General features: G+C 38.9%; 1 protein-coding gene across 1 annotated transcript; it reads right to left on the bottom strand.

The window, feature by feature from the left end:
• Positions 1–1,838: 1,838 nt before the first annotated feature.
• Positions 1,839–22,130, bottom strand: lrguk (leucine-rich repeats and guanylate kinase domain containing). The gene is made up of 21 exons (XM_041781188.1): positions 22,002–22,130; positions 21,736–21,789; positions 19,111–19,206; positions 18,882–18,963; positions 18,598–18,698; positions 18,254–18,335; positions 17,992–18,116; positions 16,732–16,875; positions 16,544–16,624; positions 16,166–16,252; positions 15,838–15,944; positions 14,881–15,003; positions 13,430–13,526; positions 9,092–9,205; positions 7,056–7,257; positions 6,167–6,280; positions 5,610–5,752; positions 5,253–5,341; positions 4,879–4,947; positions 2,343–2,461; positions 1,839–2,081 (listed from the first exon to the last, which is right to left on the bottom strand). The coding sequence occupies exons 1-21, from the start codon at positions 22,128–22,130 to the stop codon at positions 1,867–1,869; spliced, it is 2,373 nt and encodes a 790-aa protein (XP_041637122.1). The 3' UTR covers positions 1,839–1,866.
• Between the last annotated feature and the right edge of the window lie 132 nt (positions 22,131–22,262).

Genomic DNA, 22,262 nt, shown 5'->3' with positions numbered 1-22,262 from the left:
ACTTTGATACATACATTTCCTGGATGAATGGGGTCATGCAGTGTCACTTCATCATCTGTCAATCTACATGAGATCTAAACTTTTCAAAACTACATTGCTTAATATTAGGACTAAAGGTAGTATCAGCCCAGTCACTCAGAATGATGCAGCACTGTTACATTTCTTTGTGTGTCTTGATATTAGTGGTTTTTCTTACATCATCCCAAATAGAAAGAAAATGAAGATAAGTGTATTTCCTTTCATAACTTACAAATATCATGAAATTTTAATTCAGAACACTGGCCACTTGAGCTTTGTCAAAATTGATCATGTGCCTCTGCATTTGTCCCATAACAACTCATTCCTGCACTCATAAATCTTAGATTGCAAGAGAGAGTCATTCTGTCTACCAGAAAATGTGCTCTGCTTTTCTCTTTGGTGGAAAATGTTGCTGTCTTGTGGAGTTATGTATAGATGAAAGTGTGTGACATGTTTATTTTTTGGCTGCTGGTGAAGTGAGGGTTCAGCAGAGTGTGGTGTTTTGTAGAAACATACTGTATACTGTTTAAACTTTTCTGTTATGGACTTGGTTTGTGATGCATAGAAAGCAGAGTGAGAGAGGTATACAGATGTTTGTTGTCTTTTCAGTTTGTGAATAAGAAATGTTAGGTACAAGGATGGTAAGAGATGCAAACAAATTAAAAATAGATTGACAAGTAGAGAAGCTAGCTTATATAAAATGCATATGGTTAGAAAGCAAGTACTCCACATTAATGAAAAAATGTGCACAGCTGTATCTTGTGTGCACAAGAAGGCAACATGTTAGTCCATGATAAGCTATAGCATGAGATGCAGACTGCTGTGTAAGTAGGTTAGACCCCAGGGGCCCCTTAAGACACTGTCTGGTTTCAAACTGCCAAAGAATTATGACAGCGTTGCAACATCTGCTGCCTGAGAGGAAGATAGACAGTGATGGATGGCCAGGTGTTTCTGGGAGAGTTTGTGTGGATGCCCTGCATTCACATACACATCCCAGGAAACAGTACATACATACTGTATGTGCACACATGCACCTAGAAGCGGTTAAATAAGCAATGCATGCATCCATGACATCAGACAATATCAATATTACAATGAATCAAAAACCAAACGCTGTAGAAAATTAACTAACGCACACACAAACTGACAAAAAATGCACTTAGTTGTTTGTGATGGCTCACTGTTTAATACCTGTCAACAACTTCCATATGAGCACATTTCCAGCTGAATAAATAATCTCATCAGATGAGATAAAGATTAACGATGTATTTATCATCCAATGACAAGAGTTCCATGCTGCGCATTAAAGATCAGCAGCTACATGTCAAAGACAAATCCTATTCGATGAGATTACTGAACAGAGGGAAATATAATAACACTTCACTGTCAGGGGAACTAATGCTATATTTACAAAACATAACATAGAATGCATTCTCTTGCAGACATTAAGATAGACTGATACGTTTTAGCCAAAGATTGGGACAAAAAGAGCTGCATCATAACTGAAAGACATCCTCCTCAATCAGTCTGTGAACTTTAATGACACTCTTTATCAACACTGCTAGCTTTATATAGAGTACAGAGAGGAAAAGCCTTGCCTGTAATTACATTGAAATCACCTTAAAAATGACAGTGTTATCACTCGTCAGGTAGAGAGCATACAGTAAAAAGTCCAGACATGTTGTAGCAAGAGTGACAGATGACAGGAAAAGGCAAGTGCTGACAGCGATATCAAATCTATTAGTGCATGACAATACAATCCATGTTTATGGTGCTGTAATGATGGATTGATTGACTGCTTTGCATTTCTCCTGACATAGTTTGCATCTATTCTTCATATTTACTCAGCTAGTCCTCTTTCTCCGCATTGCTTTCCTCTGCTACTGCAGTGCTCAGGCTGGGTCTGGGTGAAGGAGCTGGGCTGGATGCTGCAGGGGTCTTGCGCCCAGCAGGTATTGGTGGCAGGATGGGCTTAACGTTTGATCCAGGGCGTCGATCTGAAGAGGGAGATGCCACCAAATCTAGCTGATCTGTGCCAGGAGGTGGATCCTCAGATGTCTGACCTAATGCTATGTGGCAGACAGTAATAAAAACACATCACCCAAAACTTCTATATAAATTCAAACAGTTTCATTTTTGCAGACTGATATTCAGCTTGAAACTTTAATGAGAATTACTACAGAAAATGAAAAACTATAAAAATAAACTCTCTTTTGGTTATCCTTGCATCCAACAGAACACTCACTCTACCTTCTCTAATTTTACATAATAATGTTGGAAGTCTAATTATAACAATAACAATAGTAATAAAAACTTATAATAACCTTTAGATGTTTCCACGGCTTGTCCCAGGACAGATGCATCTTGCACCTGTACAAAGCCGGATAACGCCCCAGCTGAACTGGGTACAGAGAGCGCTGAGCTAGCACGAGAGTCATCCGAGCTGCTTGTGAGAAGAGGTGAATGGTGGAGAAGATGCACGGGAAAGGGAGAAGGGAAAGGAGAAAGAAAAAGCCAGAAATGGGTTCAGGTAGGGAGAGATGTAATGTGTGCAGTGTTTAAAAAAAGTCATGACAGGGCCACAGGATGAAGTTAAGAAAAACACCAAAAAGTAGAGAGTTAGGAGGTTTTGCAGAGAGAAAATTTTGCAGAACCTAATTTGGTAGCTTCATTTTCAGAGTGGAAACACTGGAGCTCAAGATACCGACTGTTTTGTTTAAATGATATTGATAATATAAGATTAATTTGACACTGTCTTTTGCTGCTGAATAAAAAGACAGATAGTTGTTCCTGGATTCACAAACAAAACCCACACAAGACTAAGCAGCTGGGCATTAAGATACAAGACACAAAAGCATCCTCTTTAGCAGTAAACGAGACAGACACCCACAAGTAGAGACATATCCCCATTAAGATCACTGTAGAAAGATGTCTGGAATCCTCTACAGAAATACTAAAAGGCTGAGTAATGCTAACATCACACACTGGCAACATTTATCGCTCACACTGCGCTGACAGAACTTGTAGCTCTGGTGACACTTGCATTCTGAGAACATGAACCCAAAGGCAACCTATTAAACTTGACTGAACATGCATGGTATCTCTGCATGTATCTCCTTCTGTTAGAGTCATTAAATTAATTTGATGCTAATTTTTACAGGAAAGATAAAGCCGTCTGTGCTGTTGCAAGCAAGACACACATATGTCAGTGTTTGACTGGCTGATTCTGTTCATATTTGTCTGTTTTTTGAACGCTGCTCACATGAGGGGGTCACAAAAAGCAGCAAAAGATTTGAAATCAGGATTTTTGATTTAGTGTACTTCAGTGTATGTATATGTATGTGGAGTTTGTTAAGAACTATCCCTGCATGGGTTGTACAAATAGGATGAGCTTCATGGATTAAACATGCTTTGAGAGCAAGCCTGAAGCACAAAGTAAGTTCCCATAAAGTAGCTTCATAGCCCTTAATCTCCAGCCTTATTTCTTAAAATAAAAACACACAACCTAGATTAGCAAGATGTCACCCTGGATTGAGTACCACTGCCACCACCATGTTCAACTGCTGTTATGATGTTTTTTATGAAATGCTGTGTTGGTTTACACCAGATGTAACAGGATGCATGCCTCCCAAAAAGTTCAACTTTTGTCTTAACAGTCCACAGAATATTTTCCAAAAAGTCCTGGGGATCATCAAGATGTCTTTTGAATACTAGATGAGCCTTTGTGTCCTTTTAGTCAGCAGTGGTTTTCACCTTAGAGCTCTCCCATGGATGCCATTTTTCCCAGTCTCTTTCTTATTGTTGAATCATCAACACTGACCTTAACTGAGTCGAGCGAGGCCTGCAGGTCTTTAGATGTTGTTCTGGGTTCCTTTGTGACCTGGATGAGTTGCTGAAGTGTTCTTGGAGTCATTTTCATAGGCTGGCCACTCCTGGGAAGGTTCACAACTGTTCCAAGTTTTCTCCATTTGTGGATAATGGCTCTTACAGTATTTTGCTGTCCCAAAGCCTTAGAAATTTGACTTTGTTTCTCATCTGTTCTGGAATTTATTTCTTTCTTCTAGCCTTCTTCACTTTGTGAGACAGGTTGTATTTAAGTGTTTTTTTTAATTCATCAGGTCTGGCTGCAATCAAACCTGAGTGTGGCTAGTGTAATTGAACTCAACTTTCTAAAAAGTAAAGTTGATCACAGTTAATTTATGATTTAACAATGAGGGAAGGTATTACTTTTTTCACAGAGCCCAATAGGTTTGGTGGTCTTTTTGCCTTAACAATTGAAATCATCATTTAAAAACTGTATTTTTATTTCCTGTTGTTATACTTTTTCACAGCACTTTATTAGTGATATTTACAAAGAAAAATCAGAAAATGGGACATTTATGTCATTTTCTACTTTTTTCATAATGAAGAAAAGGATCTTGAGATTATTTTATGAATCTCCTTCAAATGAAAAATAAACACCATCTATAAATCACTCAGATGCTAGTGTAATCATACTATACTTAATCCACTTCTGAAGAATATTCTCATCCATTGTGCTGCATTATTTAAGCATTATTTAAGAGTCTGTCCTCATACAAGACTATTGATTAAGTAAAGGCTCAAAAATCCTGCTTTTTTCCAAAGTTAAAATTTGTCACAACTGCTATTGCAGTACTGATGTTCCTCAAATTACTGTCAAAAATAATGCTACATTCAAAATAATGTTAAAGAAAGATAATGCTAACTTCTATGGATGTCTTTCATTCAAATGTGAGAAAGTTACCGTGAGATGCAGTAATGGCAGCACTTTAACCTCTGCTTACCCCCATGGATTTGTCTATACACAATGTAAGTTTGAGTGAGTGAGTGCATATTTACCTGCTGTCATCATTCAAACAGCCCCCAGGATCCTGATTATGCGTTTGTGATGTTGCTGTTTGAGCAGAGCTGAAAAAATAAGGGCAAAGTCCTCAAGAAAAGCAATTTCACATTCATATTTTCATCCATACTTTCTGTAATAACAACTAGAGTGATGTGTATTTATGAGAGAGCCACTACATAAGCACAAACAGTTAGATTCTAATAATTTGGGCACCTGCCACTTCACCCTGAAGGTCAACAACATCCCCAAACAAACCATTAAACCGCAGTTAGGACAGGAGCACCAATTAAACCGAATTTGGCCCAGCAGAGAGTGGCCACTTGAAATTAAGCATTAGAGTGCAGTGGAGTGTGTGCTACTTATAACAAACCTTTTGAAGAGCTGGCTGTAGGCCCCTGGACTCTTCCCCACTAGAGCTTCTCTCACCAGCTGCTCTCGCCTCGCGATGGAGGCTAACTCCTGCAGAGGGCAGAGATGGACGAATGGGAGATAGGTGAGAGGAATGAGAGAAAAACAGATATAAAAGGAAAGACAAGAGAGGAAGGTTGATGTGGACAGAGATTGAAGGGGGGGAGGTGACGGGCACTGAAGAAGAGAGGGAAGGCAGCACACTGTCAGAAGATTTCAGATGATCTTCCTCAAAATGTAATAGTCTAGATGTCTATTTTATATTCCCTTACAGGCTTCATTAGCAATAAATTTTTCATTTTGACATCCTGTAACTCACAGCAGGGCTCTTCTGTGGGCTGAGCTCTGCCTGAATCTTGGTGAAATAGTTCCTGTAAGATGAATGTGAGGGTTCAAGAGCTGTGGCAGAGCACAATGTAGACCTTGACAGGGGGGAAGGCAGTTTTTCCTCTGGATCATGACCTAAAAGTGGAAGAGAGAGTTACTGTATATGAATACAGTGCATATAAAAAGCATTTATCTCCTTGATTGTTTTACCCTTTTATTGATTTTATAAATCAATCACAGTCAAAATAACTTGGTGAGACTACTAGTACCAATGACTGGACCTCTGTTGAATTTGATCAGTGACTTATTTTATCTTATTTTAAATCTTTTTGTTAAGAAAGCCAAACTATGTTGACCATGACGGATTTATGAAAGAAATAAAGGGGTAAAAATTCCAAGTGGATGAATACTTTTTATAGGCACTGTGATATATTGTGAATAAGGATGTAATGATACCATGCAAAAAAAAAAACTATACAAATAATCAAAAATAAATCCTGAACATCCTGTCTTGAGTTAACTAATGATCTAGCAAACATGGGTACACACCCAAGGATGTGTTGTCAGGGGACACTCTGTTGTTGTCTCCTTCTTCCTGTTCCTCTAGCAACAGGTACTCCTTCACCACCCCCTTCAGTGACTCAAAGGCTTCTTCACAGTCGTCTTCTCACACATCCCAGCGGGTGCACACACACAGACCCCCACCAAAAGAAAATGTGGTTATGAACAGAGCCAGTGCGCCTCCCATCAAACAGTAATGAATCAAAGATATGGGGATGATGACCTCAGTGTAATGATGTGCTAGCTAGCAGTGCATAAAAGTGATGAGGTTCTGCACTGCCTGTATGTTCATCTCATTAAGGAAACAGCCAACATGTCTGAGTGCTTTCATGAGGGAATGATAAACAGAGCTATTCTGTGGCTACGTGCCCTTAATACATGTGGTAATTGGATTGAAAGTGTAGTGTATGGATTTTAGAGAAGTGTGTTAATCTATCTAAGGCTGAACCAGTGACACTTGCGCTAAGACAGGATATGGAAGGGTATTTCTCGCTCTGTGAGGCATAACAATGACAAACTGCCTTTGAACAAGGCAAAGACTTTCACAATTCTTTCTTCCTAACATTAAATTCAAACGTTGATAAGTGCACAGGAAAAAAATGTAACCCTTGGGAACGATTGAAGTGTTTTCTTGGCTTGAAATAGATTTTTGTGGGAAATTAATAGTGTATATTTATAATTACACTTGTACAGCAATTAAACTCTTACTGACTAATAGTAGGATTGATCTGATTAGCCACTAGAGAGTATTAAATTACCACTTTTATCCTCTGTAATGCATACTTTCATGAACAAGTATGACATCAAAAAACATGAAAGGAAAAATTTCATTTCATTACATTAAACACTTTAGGCACAAGGAGCTTCTTTGCTTTACCACTGGGGATAACATTGTCAAAGAATCCTGGTCGTTGCCTGTTGGTATAGGCATAGAGCTCTATACGTGACACTGCTGTATCAATCTGTGCTTTGGTGTAGAGATTGCGGCTTTTCAGCTGGCTGATGTATTTCTCCACCTTGGTGGGGATGAGCAGGATGTATCGAGGCTCGAAGTAGCTTTTCTTCAGGCTAAACACACCCTGCAATGATAAACAAGCAGGTTATTATTGTGTTACAATAAGAGCTTAAGGCTCTGCTTATGATTTTGAAATCTCTCTCTGAACTCATCCCGACTACTGCAGAGGCTTTGAGGTGAAAATGATTATGTAAAACGCAAATCTACTGGCAGCACACTCCCCCACAAAGACAATCAAATATTTCATATAGAGTGATTCCATTTCGACTATCCTGATCTGAATTATAGCTTTCACTCTAATACAGCACACCTTTGATGCAGAGAAAGAATTTTCAATCTTGGCCACATGGGGATGGAAATTGTTTGCAATACCTCTGTCAATCCAGCAAAAACAAATCAAATAGGGTGTGCAGCTGCTTCGTGTAAAAGTTTGGAACAACAAATATTACTTCCCTGGCTGTTAAGAAAATACTTACAAAGCAAAACTGTTTCTTGTCATAGGAGGAAAACATTGAGAGTGTAGGGATTTCAGGCTGACAGTGTGGATGGATTAGACAGAAAAAGAGAAGTTTAAGTCATTCCAAAGATCTAATGTAAGAAAACTAGATGAGCTGTTTTGATAATTGAAATCTAACAAAAAAACATTAACCTTAACACTCACTCACTCAGCCATTTGGAAAAGTTCTATTCTTTAGAACTCAATACAACATGGGTGTTTGTAGATATAAGGACATTCTAAAGTACTTACTAATATACCGTTTATTACTTAGGTTATTGTTATGGACCAGAAGACCATTTACATTTTGTACAGAAGAGTTAGTTGGTTTGTGTTAACTGCATTTACAGACACAAATTGACTACAAATCAACACGTCATTAGGTGACACCACAACCTAATGTACAGTGCCAATAAAAAATATTCACCCCTTAGATTTGAATATTTACAGTACTGTGCAGAAGTTTTAGGCATGTTTGGGCCAAAATTAATATGCCCACCTGAGGGCCCCATCGGGCGGGAAGGAGGATTGACACAACCCAGGTCATGCTCTGGATGTCTTTGTACATTACCAAGGGGCAAGGGTACTGTTAGGGCAGGTAGGAGGGTTGCCACAACTCCCTGGTTGTGGTGTGTATGTTTTAAGCACCTGAAAACTGTTGGTGGTTGCTGGGCGTATTACTAGGGGTGCAAAGGCCCAGACAAAAGAAATGCTGTTAAGCTCGACCTTGGCTGCTGAACGACACACGTACATGTCAAATGTGTCAACACTAACTCTGGCCGCCCTCCCTCTTCTCTTCAGCCCGGGGTTGTGAAACATCAGGACCTGTGAAGAACTGTTGGTGCTCTACATGCCTAAAACTTCTGCACAGTACTGTATATGATCACTTATTTTGCATTACATATTTGATTTAATTACATGATTGATTTATAAAATCAATAAAAAGGTGAAACATCAAGGGGGGGGATACTTTTTATAGGCACTGTAGTGACAAACCTCAACAGCACTCTAACAACTAATTTTGGCAGGCTAACATATTATGGCAACTTTGTAACAACACCAAGTGACAGCACACTTTTACAACTTAACTGAAAAAAGAAGGGGAATTTTCACAATAACAATAAAAAAAAAATTTTAAATGCAAAGTGGATGTTTTGCTATAACTGAAAGTGTGAGATGTTTTTTTGTGAGATCAGGGGTAACCTATATTAGTCTGACTTTTTATATTACTGCATTTAAAAACTGTATCATAAAAGTTAGAGTGTTGTCTGTAATGAATTTTCAGTATTTTCTATTGCTATAAACTCTTCCATCTCCACTCTGTCAGTCCACTAACTTTAATGACCACATATGGTACTGGCCTGTTTTATGTTCTTCCTGAATAATGGTTTTTCATACTCACTTCTAGCTCCATGTGCACACAGCAGGCAAGTCCCTCTCTGGCTACATCCTCTATGGTGTCTCTGGTCAGGCCGTATCTGTGACCCCCATACTGCATGGTCTGGATAAACTTACCCTGAAAGAGAAAAGAATGAGAAAGCATTTTATTTTATCGCCCCCTATTTATCATGTTACAAAAGTTATGTGCAGCAGTTATCTTCAAAAGTGGGCGCAGAAGTTGACATACATACACAACCCTGACATGTTCGGACAGATTAACAACCTCAGGTATATTCCCACCAGCGAAACAAACTTTTGACCTGGTGGTTAGTAACATAAAAAATCTCTTTGTTACATCTCACAGATGACTCCTGACCTTTTGTCTGCTGACTTTAAAACCAGTGTTATTGGTAAGATATAATTTAGAGCCCTAAAATGTCTTCTGGCAAAATCTCTGGGTGACACTGGTCTCATTGATTAGTTTGGTAGCTGTTGTATGTTTAAATCAGACTGAAAAAGCTGTTGCTTTGCTTTTTACTGCTGTTTGTGACTAGCCTGACTATGATAATGTTGTCTTCAATGTTTAAACTATTACCAGCCTGTAAGTTAATTGCCATAATTGGCAATTTTGGCAATGGAAATAAACAGTGTGCTAACAAAAGATCTAACTTAGCTTTGCTATGTAGGAGAAAACTGTCTTTCCTCTTTGTTTTTAGGAATTTCTCATATAAAAAAGGCTGCATGACATAAGAATAATAACTAAGAAGAAAAAACTCATGAGGTCAAAAAGAGCCTTCCCAAAAATGTCACTGACAAGCATCCAAACACACAATTACAAACTCAGTACTTGAGAGGAATTACTATTAAAGGTGGATGCTGTTCAGACAAAATTGCACAGCAGGTGTTCTTTGTGTTTACAACACACAAAGGAGTATAATAAGTACCAAGGACTGCTGATTGGGGTTAATTTTGAATAGCAACCTCAAGTGGGTTTGAGAGGTTATGATTGCGTAGTTACTGATAATCACATCTATGGGACAGGGAGTGGCAAAGAAGAACAGTGCAGCAGTAAAGGGAGAGAAAAACAGTGAATGACAGTGAAACAAAGGGGAATATCTATAAGGAAAGGAATGGAAAATCAAGTAGAAAGAAGGGTAAAGTTAAACCTAATCCATTTCCTCTGTTCAAGTAGACAAAAGGCATAAATTCCAACATCAAAGCATCACCCTGTGTAAATCACTACATGACCCAGACCTCAATCTATCATCCTCCACCACTCTTACATAACAGGGAAGCTTGACAGAGGGAGATGGAAAACAAATGTCTCCATGGCCTCTGACCTCAGCACCCATTCTTTTGACTCTAAGGGAGCTTACTCCACTTTTAGCATGATTTTGTTCCATTCAAAGCATGAAAATATAAAATTGTTATAATGAATTAAAAGCAGTTGCTTTTATTAACCAGAATATAAAAGAATCATGCTAATAAAATCAGGGCCTGAAGTGGCTGACTCTAAGAAAAGAGCTGTAGATGATGTTAAAATTCATCAGCTCTCCAGTCATTTTACAGTTGTTATCCTCCAATAAAATTTAATTAATGCATCCATTTAAACCTTATCAAAAAAACTCAATTAAAATAAATTTATCATTGTTAAATTAAAACTCAGCCACTTTAAGTAAAAGCAATCAATCTGAGTAAAGCTTATTATCTCTACTACTCAACACATTATTACCCGTTTGTGAATTTAATCTTGAACCAACTGGAGAAGTTATGAGAGTTAAGAAGTACTCTCAGGAAATATTTAAAGCCAAGTGAAGATTTAAGTAACTTGTGGCCAGGATAGTGCTCAATACTTTTCTTTAACACTCTGTACAATTGCCTTGTTAGCAACTTATAACCCTCTCTTGATCTCTGCAAGCAACTTTAACATTATTCACAGACAAGTTTGATGATGCAAAGTCCCAGACCACTACTGCCTGTCCTCGCCTCACCTGTCCCAGATGCAGTAAGTCACAGATTGTTTGATATCCCGTTATTCACTTCTTTCACTTTAAATGTTACCTGCTCTGAATGATCTGATTAAAAGAATGCGGGTACCCACCTGAAAGGCTCCTAAAGGCGACCTTGCCCATTATCGGCTCTTACATTGTATCTATTATGGATTCCTTTCTTTTATCTGGATCTGTCCCTGTATATTTTTAAACTGCCATAGTTGAACCCGTCCTCAGTTAGATCCCATCACTCTGGAAGATTATAGATCTATTTCCAAACCCCCCATTAATTGCTAAGGTCCTGGAAAAAGTTGTTTTTAGGCAACTCCAAGGTCATTTTTCTGATAACAACTTATTTGAGACATTTTAATCTGTCTTTTTGCACTTTTCACAGCATCAAAAAAAGTCCTTCGTAGATTCTGTAATGACTGTTTATTGGCTGAAGATGGTGGTAAATGCACCATTCTTGTTCTTCTTGATCTTAGCGCTGCCTTCGATACCGTAGATCATAATATTCTTATCAACACCTTAGAAGAGTTGGCAGGTATCAGGAATATTGCCCTAAAATAGGTTCGGATCTTACCTACGGTACATAAAAGATGCTATGCAGTGTCTATGGCTGACCGTCTCCACAACAACAAAACTATCCCATGGGGTCCCCCAGGGTTCAGTCTTATCCCCAACCTTATTTTTCATTTACACGATCCCTCTTGGCTATATTATTCATGAATATAACATCCATTTTCACTGTTACACAGATGATACACAATTTTGTGTCCCAATCACACCTGGTGATCAGTCAGACAGATCAATGCAGGAGTGGAACGTTACTAATTACATTTACTCATATCACTGTAATAATTGGGGTACTTGTACTTTTCTGAGTACATTTTGGAGTCAGAACTTTTACTCCTACTTAAGTAAGTAGTAGCAAGTACTATTACTTAAGTACAACACTCTTGTACTTTTTCCACCTCTGCTGACTAAACACTAGCACATAGTGAGAGAATGATTCCACATCACAACCTAAGACAGCTGTTGACTGCTGGGGTTCTTCTGGTTGTGTTTCTGGTGAGTTGTTGAGGGTTTTTTTTTAGATGTGAGGCACATTTGCACCACAGGTGAAGTTATCCACTGAGTTAGAGTTCCCGACTGTGAATTTAGGTGTTCCTAAGAGATGCATTGTGATTATTCTTCATCAGTATGCATTGATTTGCCATGAGGTTGACTTTCTGCTTTACTCCTGCCAGAGGAGATCCACCTTCCCACAAAATTTCAAGAGTTACTGCAGCTCTGTCATAATGTAAAATATATTTTTAAAGTGTAGTTTACCTTTATGTAGTGTGGGCCAAAATAGACACTTTTAAAGTGCAGAATTCAACTCTATACGAGTTTGATTAATGCTGTCAATTTTGCTTGTAGAGGTGTGGTTGGACCTGAACAACCTGGTTGGAGATCTATTCTCCTGTTGTTCTTGTCAGTAATGAAAGATTATGTTTTACTGTTCAACTCTTTAGCAGCTATTCAATACTCAGTACTTAAAGTAAACTTGAAATTAAGTGTTTTTTACTTTTTAGAGATTTATAGACAAGAACTTCTACTTTTTCTTGAGTAAGTTTTAACCAGAGTAACTGAGTACTTTTTTCACCATCCTGCAATTAAAAGAAATCGAATCACCTTAAGATTTGGAAAAATTAATTCCTGTTTTTATTTCCTCCAGCTTAGATTACTGCAACTCATTACACACCTGCCTCAGCAAATGCAGCAGCTCTGCTTTCAACAGAAACAAAAAAATGTCACCACAAATTTCAGCATATCTGCACTGGCTAACAGATCATTTTAGGATCGTTTTTTAAAATTCTATTAAAACTTTCCAAGCACAAAATTGCCCCATTCTGTATTTCTGAACTTTTATCCGTTCAAAAACCAGGTTGCAGTCTGAGATACCCTGGTAGAGCTCTTCTGGCAGCTCCGAGGTCTAAACTGAAAGATGTCAGAGCCCCCAGGCTCTGGGACAGCCTGCAAGAGGAGATCAGACTTCAGGAGTCAACTCCTTGCTTTATTTCTCTACTCAAGACATTCTTTTAAAAAAAGCTTTAACTCCCTGACTTTAATTTTTCTTTTAATTAATATTTTATTTCTTTTATGCCTCAGTTTCTTTAATGCTTTCTTATGATTGCTTATTTTGTCTGTTTTCTCTTTCTGTTTTAATATTTGTTGTGAAGCACTGTTATTTTTTTTATTGAAAAGTGCAATACAAATCAAGTATTATCATAGTAATTATTATCATTATTTGTCTGAATTACAACACTGACTGAACATAAAAACTCATTACAAAAAGCTATCAACAAGCTTATATGGTAACATACCATGTGTGTCAAACTCTGGAAATCTTCCTCACTGACAAAGTGGTAATCAATACCATTCTCCTCTCCATAGTAGGGCCCCCTTGTGGTGTGACAGGTTCTGTGGAAACACATGCAGAAAAGTCAGCCTGGAGAGTGCATGCAACATACAAAACCATTGAATTTATGAGATGTTTGATTGGTCTTAGACTTTCTTCCACTAAAATGGATCAGTATGGGGGTTATGAGATGAGACAATATTTCTGGGTTTCTGGAAAATTTTAGACTGTAAAGCTCTCCATCAGATGAGAGCCAGAGACATGTTATACTCAATAGCTGAAGGTTTTACTGCTGCAAAATTTAGCCCCCACATCTGAAGAGAAAGCTCAATTGTTTCAAGCTTTCTTTTACTAAAATGCCTCATGCACTGTATGTTGGAAGAGTTAGACGTCAGTAAAATTGCTTCATGAAGACATCCTTCCATGCCAGGACCACAGTGAGGAAGATGGGACTAATTCTGCATTTCTTATTCCATTCATAAATGTATCCTGAAGCTAAGCCAAAGCTAATATAAAGCTTTAGCAGTCTGAGTTTGACAAACTCGCTGGGCATCTTCCACAGTTCCTTCCCGACAAGCAGTGGAAGGATAAGTCCTGTTGGCAGGACAAACAGCAGCAATAATTCCACGTGTGACAACGAAGACAAGGACTCCAACAGCTCGCTTTGGCTGACTCAGTATTACAGACTTGTATGTGCTTTGGCAACACTAAAGAATTAGTTTTGGCTGAGAAAATGAAGTGTTAATTTTGTCTCTCATTTATTACACAGAGGATAACTACACAAGGGAATAATTAAAGCAACAAGTAACTGTGTTAATATACAGAAGGTATAGTGTTAGGACAGATGTTAAAATATCTGATTTATACTTTCATGTATTCAAGCTTGGATGGTTCATTTTCTTATACCGTTGGATTGTAAGGATACTAATCTAAAGCTTTGATGCTCTGATAGTGAGTTTGTATGATATGGATACCTGTTTGATACCATAACATTAAGAAAACAAGTCTTTGGCATACTATATTGTTTATTTAAAATTCAAATACCAACAAACTGTCATGATTGCAAACATATTCTGGTAATGTTTCAGTTCAGGCTGGGCTTTTGGATGAAAATGTGACTGAGGAGCTGGAGCCTTTTTAAAGTGATGATTCTTGATGATACTATAAATCATTAAAAATGCAGCCTGTATCATTTTAAACAAGTGGAATCAAAAATAGAAAGCATTAAAAAGTTGACAATCTTATCTACCAGCAGTTAAGTTCCCATATTACTGTAGGGTCAGTCTTACTGTGTATTTACAGTTTAATATCCTGAATTGATCTCATTATTTCAGTACTGTGCATGCATATTTTAGTGAAACTGTCAAGCATTTAACAATGATGATAAACTATGTGTAGAGAAGGTTTGAGACTGACCCATAGGCAAAGCATTCACTGAACTCCTGGCACAGTCTGTGTGCCATCTCTCTCTTCCCACAGCCTTGAGGACCAGTCAGAACCAGCATGGGGTATGGGGAGTCTGTACTAGGCAAAGTGCTGCTTGGAGACACACAGAAACATAAAAAGTTTCTTACAGGCTTAAACTTCACAGGAATGAGCATTCTACCAAACATGAGCAGGACTGAAAGTTCCTGTGAATTGATATTAAATCTTAATTTTTTAGGTTTATTGTATGACAGGCCACTGTGCTATGAACCACCAAGCCAAATGTCAGTCCTGAAAACCATCCCTAAGTTTATATAATTAAGCTTCAATTCACAAAAAAACGAGGCAGTAAAATCTGCAACAGAATGGTGTGGGATTGTCAGTTGAATGAGCTGGAGCCACTGCCACTCAGGAGAAATATGATCCTCTCAAATTTTAAAAAATGCTTCTGATCAGAGCGCAGCCACCTGGCTTTGTGTCAGAGCAGAAGTTGGGACTTAAATTGACTGTTTTATGGCACAAATCTCTCTGTTATGATGCTCTAATTAGGAGCTTTATGGGCAATATGAATGTGCTAAGAAGATCTACAATGTGCAGTAGTTGACTGTTGGATTTATCTCATCTTCTGTGTATTATCTGCTGGTAAAAAGTACATAAAAAAATTTAAATATTTGGTCAGATTTTAATCTGTGTTGAAGTAGACAAAACAAAAATCTAACTTGGTAGAGAAAATGCTGCTTCTTAAAAACAACTGTCATAATGGTTGATAAAACAAGATTTGTATATGACAGACCATCATATGAGATGAAGCTTTTTCAGAGCTTACTTCACAGAGCAGTGATTTCACAATATTTGCAATTTTCCTATTCATTAATTTTACAATAATAGAGACTAATAATCTTATTAAAGCCTTTAGATTCAGAAAAAGGGCAGAGTGTATGCACCAACCTGTCATAGAGCACTTGGGGCTGCATCAGCTGATACACCAGATGCATCATGTGGTCCCTGGCTGCCACCACATCCAAAGGAGGGTCATACTTGTTAACAGAAGCCACCTATCATTTCAAAATAGTAATCAATAATTCTAACAATCTTACATCCAGGGAAATATAACACCACAGTTAGAAGGGTTATTTCCTTATAGCTCTGAGGAAAAAGATCAATAGCACCCTGATTAATCATGAAGGTAAGGACAGCTTAGTTAATTCTGTGAGGTATTATCAAAACACTGCTCTCATACTGTACCAAATGTAATGATTGTTGTGCCTGTTTTTACCTTTTCTTCAACAGTGACTTTCTCCTGGTCCAGCAGAGTCAGATGTTGAAGGAGGAAGACAACTGCTAGTCTGTAATCCAGCTGCTCCTACCAAAAACATTCACATGGATTGCTTTACAAAAACAGTATTCACAAACTTTTTTCCCCATGCACATTTTCGAGAATTGTTTGGGAGCTTTTATGACTTATTGAGATAGGCAAGGACAGAAACCAAGAAGAGAGGGAGAGAGTGGGCAATGACATGTTGGAGAGGAGTTGCAGGCCAGATTTAAACCTGGGCCACCCACTTCCAGAAAAACAGCCCCTGTACATAGGGTGTGCAGGCATAACTACTAATACCAGTTGGAGAAGGCTGTAATCAGTAAATATAGTGTTTACCTGGACAGGGTTTTCCAGCAGGTTAAGATCCCTCAGCAGGAAAAGGTTGTGAATGTGTTTGCACTCCTGGATTTCACTTATCTGAAACAAATTTTAACCACATTAATAAATTTAACCACATGTAAATCTTTGCCTGACAGGTATCTGTGGTTGACTAATTCCTTTTGGAAGTTGTCTCAAATCAATACCAGGTTTTTCTCCAGATTAACGGCACCCAACAGGTGGAGATTCTGGAGGCCAGACAGACTGGTGAGGTGGTTCATAGACAGGTCAAGAACCTGCAGACTTTTCAGATTCTCCAACCCTTCAATCCTCTCCAGCTGGTTCCCCCTCTGGACACAGACGGAATAGAGGACACTTTTGAAGAGACGAGGATGTGATACTCATGAATATGCATGGATACATAGGGGGCTTCTAACCCACAGCTCTACTTAAAATACAGTCAGTGATTCCCACTAATAAATATTGAGGATGAGCCATGGTCACTCTGCAGGGTGCCTGATCTTTTTTCCCTGTAGTGCTGAGTTGAGTGGCAGCTCTGCTTCTCTCTTCTAAATCCTGACAGGTGAGGACTGACAGCCAAACAGCTGGCGAGGTGCTAGCATGTTACACTAACCAACTAAAGAACCAGACCTGGGTACTCCTCTCTTGTCAACATCCCCATCCTGCTTCTAAGTCATCTATCTGTCTGGCCACACCACAGCCTGCTCTCGCCAAGCATGTTGCCTGGCAGAGGGCTGCTGTCAGCGGGGGCGGGTGACTGCATCAGTCCCCTGAAGCTCCAGGTCGATGCTGTGATGGGCTGTGAAACAGGCTGGCTGACAGGGCTGTGCTGTTTAGGGAGGCAGCATGTGTGGAAGAGGGGTCGGGGAAGGGATGGATGTTGGAAGGATCAGGCAAGCGTTTGTGGGTGTGAGCACGCTCTGAATTTGGTTCAGGCTGACTCAAACACCAGCAGCTGGTCCCAAAGCAAAGCTACAGACAGGGGCAGACACGACGAGACCAATGGCTGCTGACAATGAGGAAACACTGATAAAGGGCAGAATGCGCATGTGCAAAAACACACAAAAAAAGAGAAAGAGATAGAGAAGGCCTGCTGTTGGACCATATGGTGATTCTCGAACAGGGGGCCAAGGTTTTACTGATTGTAAAAATGCAGCCAAAAACAGAGACATAAAGAGAAAGACAGAGGGTAAAAAATAGCCAAAAATACACAAAAATAGGTTAATTTGCTTATCTAAGATGTGACATACTTGCAGCAAGGAAAACAAACTAAAATAACCCAAAGTGTTTGTGTGTTTGGATAAAAGACAACACATAGAAAGATGCAAAATGCAACCAAGCAGTGCCTTCAAAATATAAGCGAGCACCGCAAGCATTGGCAAAGAAAGGCAGTTTGCATGTCCTTGACTGAACTTTTTGTTCACTCTTCATATAGTTGTACTTACCAAACAGAGGTGGGTGAGAGGCAGAGCTTCTAGGCCACTGATCTTTGAGATCTTGTTGTGAGCCAGGCTAAGATAGGTGAGCTTGCAACATTGCTCAACACCAGTTATCTCACTGAAATGGTTGTCTATGTATGGGCACGTTAGGAAAAATACACAAGGATAAAATGCAATGCAACATACTGCGGTTTAAAATAAAAGCAAACAAAGGAGCCACAAAGTATTCTGTGCTTGACAGAGAAACATGCAAAATCAGAAAGGATACAGTCCAGATCCAGCTTACTGAGAGATGAATACGCTGACAGATCCTTCATTTTTGTCATACAGTTGTGGGAGAAATTGACTTCCTGTAAACAGCAGCACACTATCACCCAAAGTCATCACAGCTTGAATAAGTTCTGTCTAAATCCATAAAGCATGGGAAAGAATTTTCAATTTGCACGAGTTCACTGTCATTCAAGGGCAGTTAATGCCTTGTAAGCATATTCAAAGCACTACAGATGGCCTATCGAAATCCAGGGCCTAACTTGAGGGAATTGCATGAAAGATTGGGGCCCCAGCCAACAATCAAATGTGGTCTTATTCTGTCAGCTCAAGGTCCTGCTTTACCTTAAGATTCTTGGGTGGCTGGAATCCAAAGAAGTTGGAGATTTCATTATGAGACACATCCAGGATGACAAGGGAGGGCATGTGGCTCACACAGGATAAATCTAGCCATTAAGAAAAAGTAGAAAAAAGATTAATAAAAAAAAAGTAACAGGTGAAGAGTCCACTATTGAGAATATATTGTGTTCAATTACACTTTTCTATGTCCTTGTCAAAGTTGTAACAGTACAATGCAAATAGTAGGTCTTTATAGGTGTGAATATCCTCCAATAATAAGCAACAATTACCAGTGATTTTGTTGTGTGGTAGCTCCAGCTTCTGAAGGTAGACATAGTTACATAAAACTGAGATGTCACTCAGATTGCGGTTCTAAAGTAAAGAAAAATAGTCTTACTTCAGCTTAATTTCCTTAAAAAGAAACATCAAAGACACAAAGTAAAGACATACAATTGATGTGTAAGAGGTTGTTTTGTCATGCTGTGCAATCAGTTAAACAAATGTAGGAAAGTATCTTACAGGCAGAGAGAGTTGGTGGTATGAGCGCTGCAGCCCGGAGTGACCAAGGTTGAGGACACAGCTGGAGACCATCTCAGTAGTTAAGACACCATTCTTCTGTAAACATAATATAATAATTATTTGATGAAATATTGCTGCAAGTCTATGCTTTTTGGAACTGAGAAATTAACTTTAAGCACGTCAACAGTAACACTGCAACACTGGTGGACTCAGAAGGGAGATAAGGGGTGATTGCCCTCTTGGTGTCTTAATGTTAAAAAATCCTTGCAAAAGTGCCCTCACTTATGCCACTATGGTAGAAAACCACAATTAAGTGACAGATTTTGTGCCTTGTCAGTGGACCAAATCAGGCAAAAATCCTGATTTTTATTGACAAACATTGACAAATCGCCTTCTGTGGTGCCCTCTATGTACCCAAATTTTGACAAAGTGCCCTCCTTGGTAACCTCTATGTGAAAAATTGGACAAACTGCGCTCTGTGGTGAAATTTAACCCTTTGAGATCTAAGGATGTTTCCTCATTTTTTACATTATTTTTTAATTCACCTTTTCAAGGTTTTGCAAATAACACAATATTCAGGTGTTCTGTATCAAAAGTTTCAGGACAATCTCAGCTTCATGGATACTGAGGCCCATTTTGTCAGGACTGTGTAAAGAGTTATTTTAACCTAAATACTGAGTTTCCAAATCTGATATTTGAAAATGTTTGAATCTCTTGTGAAAACACACCTTCACTCATGAAATAGGTTTACCAAAGCCTTAGCTTCACAAAAACAGTGGAATACATGAATATAATAATATATAAGTGCAGAAAACATGTTGAAATGAAATGAATGTAGTCTGTCATTCTAATTTCACCAAATATCTCAAATATGAGAAAAATGAGGCTGAATAATGACTTCAGCTTCACTTTACCATCACTGAAGATCAACAGGTCTAATTCTCTCCTCTCACTCCAGTCTCTGGCCTTACCTGTCCTGCAAAACCTGCGACAGGGAGGGCCTTAGGGATTCCAGTGTGTCAAGTGGTTGGCATAGGCAAAAGTTAACAGACAAAAGATTCAACCAATTACACACAGTGAGAGGTGGCGACATGTGCCCATTGCTCTAATATTGGCCCTGTAACTCTGGCTGTGAAAGACAGGGGTGGCAAGTGAAGGCAGAAGTGAAAGATGAGATTCTCCTGTTCGCGGAAGTGTTTGAATCGCATTTGTACGCCATAAAATGACAAAGATATTAAAATGTCGCAAAAGTGCAGCGGTGTGGTCGCTGACCTCATAGGGTTAAGTCATAAAGTGTAGAAAGAATTTAACAAAGCCTGTGTGACGTCAGCCGTCTGCTTACAATAGGCAGACTCAAACTGCTTTTGAAGCCAATCCGCGGCAGCTTCCATATTGAAATAGCAGTCTCAACCGAACTTTGGATCAACCTAAAGGCCAGCCCACTAAGCTTGACTTCCTGTCAGCTAGCTAGCTAGCATTCTGGTTGACAGAAATGTAGCTTCTGCCTGTCAAGTTATCTGTCAATCAAATGCGATGCGCCAGTCAGTCCACAATGAGATTTTTTCCTCAATACAATCTGAACCATTGTGGTACAAAAAAATTCACCTCCGTACAGTAAGAGCACATGAAGACACTAGCTAATGAGACACGTTTGTTTTTTTTTTAACCAGACTGTAAACCAGTTTATTTCTAGTGGAAAAACTGGCTTTTTAACAGGTGTTCAGACGGGACTCCTGGTGTTCCCGCAGCCAGCCTCAAGTGGACACTCGCTGTATTGCAATTTTTTGCACTTCTGCATTGGCTTCATTTTATAGGACCGGAGGTTGCCGCTTGTGTTAAGTCAACAAAATCTGTCAAACTGCCCTCTTTTGTGTCCTCTACGTGGACAAAATTAAGCTTATTGCCTTCTCAGTGGACAAAGTATAGTTAAGTGCTCTCTCTGGTATGACAAAATTTGTCTCAGTGCTCTCTAAGTTGAAAAAAATGTCAAAGTACCCTCACTGGTACCCCCTAAATAGACAAAGTTAAACATATTGACCTCTTGAGTGCCCTCTAGGTGGACAAAATTGTGTCTCTTGATGACCTTTAAATGGACAATACATGACAAAATACCTTCCAGGGTTGTCTATCAGTAACCAGGGAGCCCTCTCAGTGGACGATACCACATGTCCAACAGCAGAGAAAATACAATCAAGTGCTACAAGTGTAAAGTTGATTTTCATTGACATCCTCCCTTGTGTATTTTTGTTAAATCAGTACTTAAATGGTATAATCATATTTCAAAGAAATGATCAATCTTAACCATGAGTTCTAGCAATTTCACTTTAAACGTCTGGCACCTTTTTGAATGATGGTGCCCCACTGATCACAGCAGGTACCCTTTTGGTCAGTCGCCCCTGTCCCTTAAGCATCTTAGTACGCCACTGCATTGCAATGCTCATGAAGCCATTTAAAGCATGAGACTAGTGCTGACAGCCTCTTGTCCCTAAATACACACATGCACATGCAGTCCAAGAAAGTTGGCAAATACTAAAAACAGGCATGCACATTACTCAACCTGCTCTAAACACGGCTATCTTAAAAAAAAAAAAAAAAAAAAAAAAAAACAAGAGTAAACTATTTGACCTTGCTGTGTTGTTTTACTTCCCCAGACCTCTGGAGCAAGGTTAACTGCTTTACCTGTTGCACAAAGGAAAAAGCATGGAGGTTTACTCAATCTTTTACAGTAAAATGAAGTTCTCTAGTGCAATTCAGCCCCATGATACGCAAGGGCTGGCTTAATTTTTCACAAAGGGCACTATAAAATGACACAAACTGAAACTAAAACAGGTAATTTCGACAAATTAAATATAGCTTATTAAGTTTATGCGGGAAAATATGCTGCTCCTTACCTCCATCTCGCCGTTTTCCTCTTGCTCATCACAATCTGGAACCTCGTCAGAGACAGCAACACCAAAAGACCCAGGGGGACAGATGCTAAGAGATGCGGATGAAAACTGTTGACTCGTTGTTTCCTTCATTATTTCATAGGCATAACTTGATAACGCAGAATTAAAGACCAATAAAATGTTGTAAAAGTTGTTAAAAACTCGGTATTTCGAGCTCCAGTTACCGAGTTAAGTTTTCTTCTCAGAAAAAGCGAACGCCATGGT

Source organism: Cheilinus undulatus, linkage group 23 (assembly GCF_018320785.1).
Source record: "Cheilinus undulatus linkage group 23, ASM1832078v1, whole genome shotgun sequence".
Taxonomy (NCBI): Eukaryota; Metazoa; Chordata; class Actinopteri; order Labriformes; family Labridae; genus Cheilinus; species Cheilinus undulatus.
This window is presented reverse-complemented; position numbering and strand designations above follow the sequence as displayed.

Coding starts and splice junctions, on each gene's coding strand:
- lrguk (XM_041781188.1), bottom strand. CDS start 22,130: ATGAAGGAAACAACGAGTCAACAGTTTTCATCCGCATCTCTTAGCATC. Junction 19,207..21,735: donor AAGTAAAACAACACAGCAAG/GTCAAATAGTTT, acceptor TTATGTTTACAG/AAGAATGGTGTCTTAACTAC. Junction 7,258..9,091: donor GTGTGCACATGGAGCTAGAA/GTGAGTATGAAA, acceptor TTATCATTGCAG/GGTGTGTTTAGCCTGAAGAA.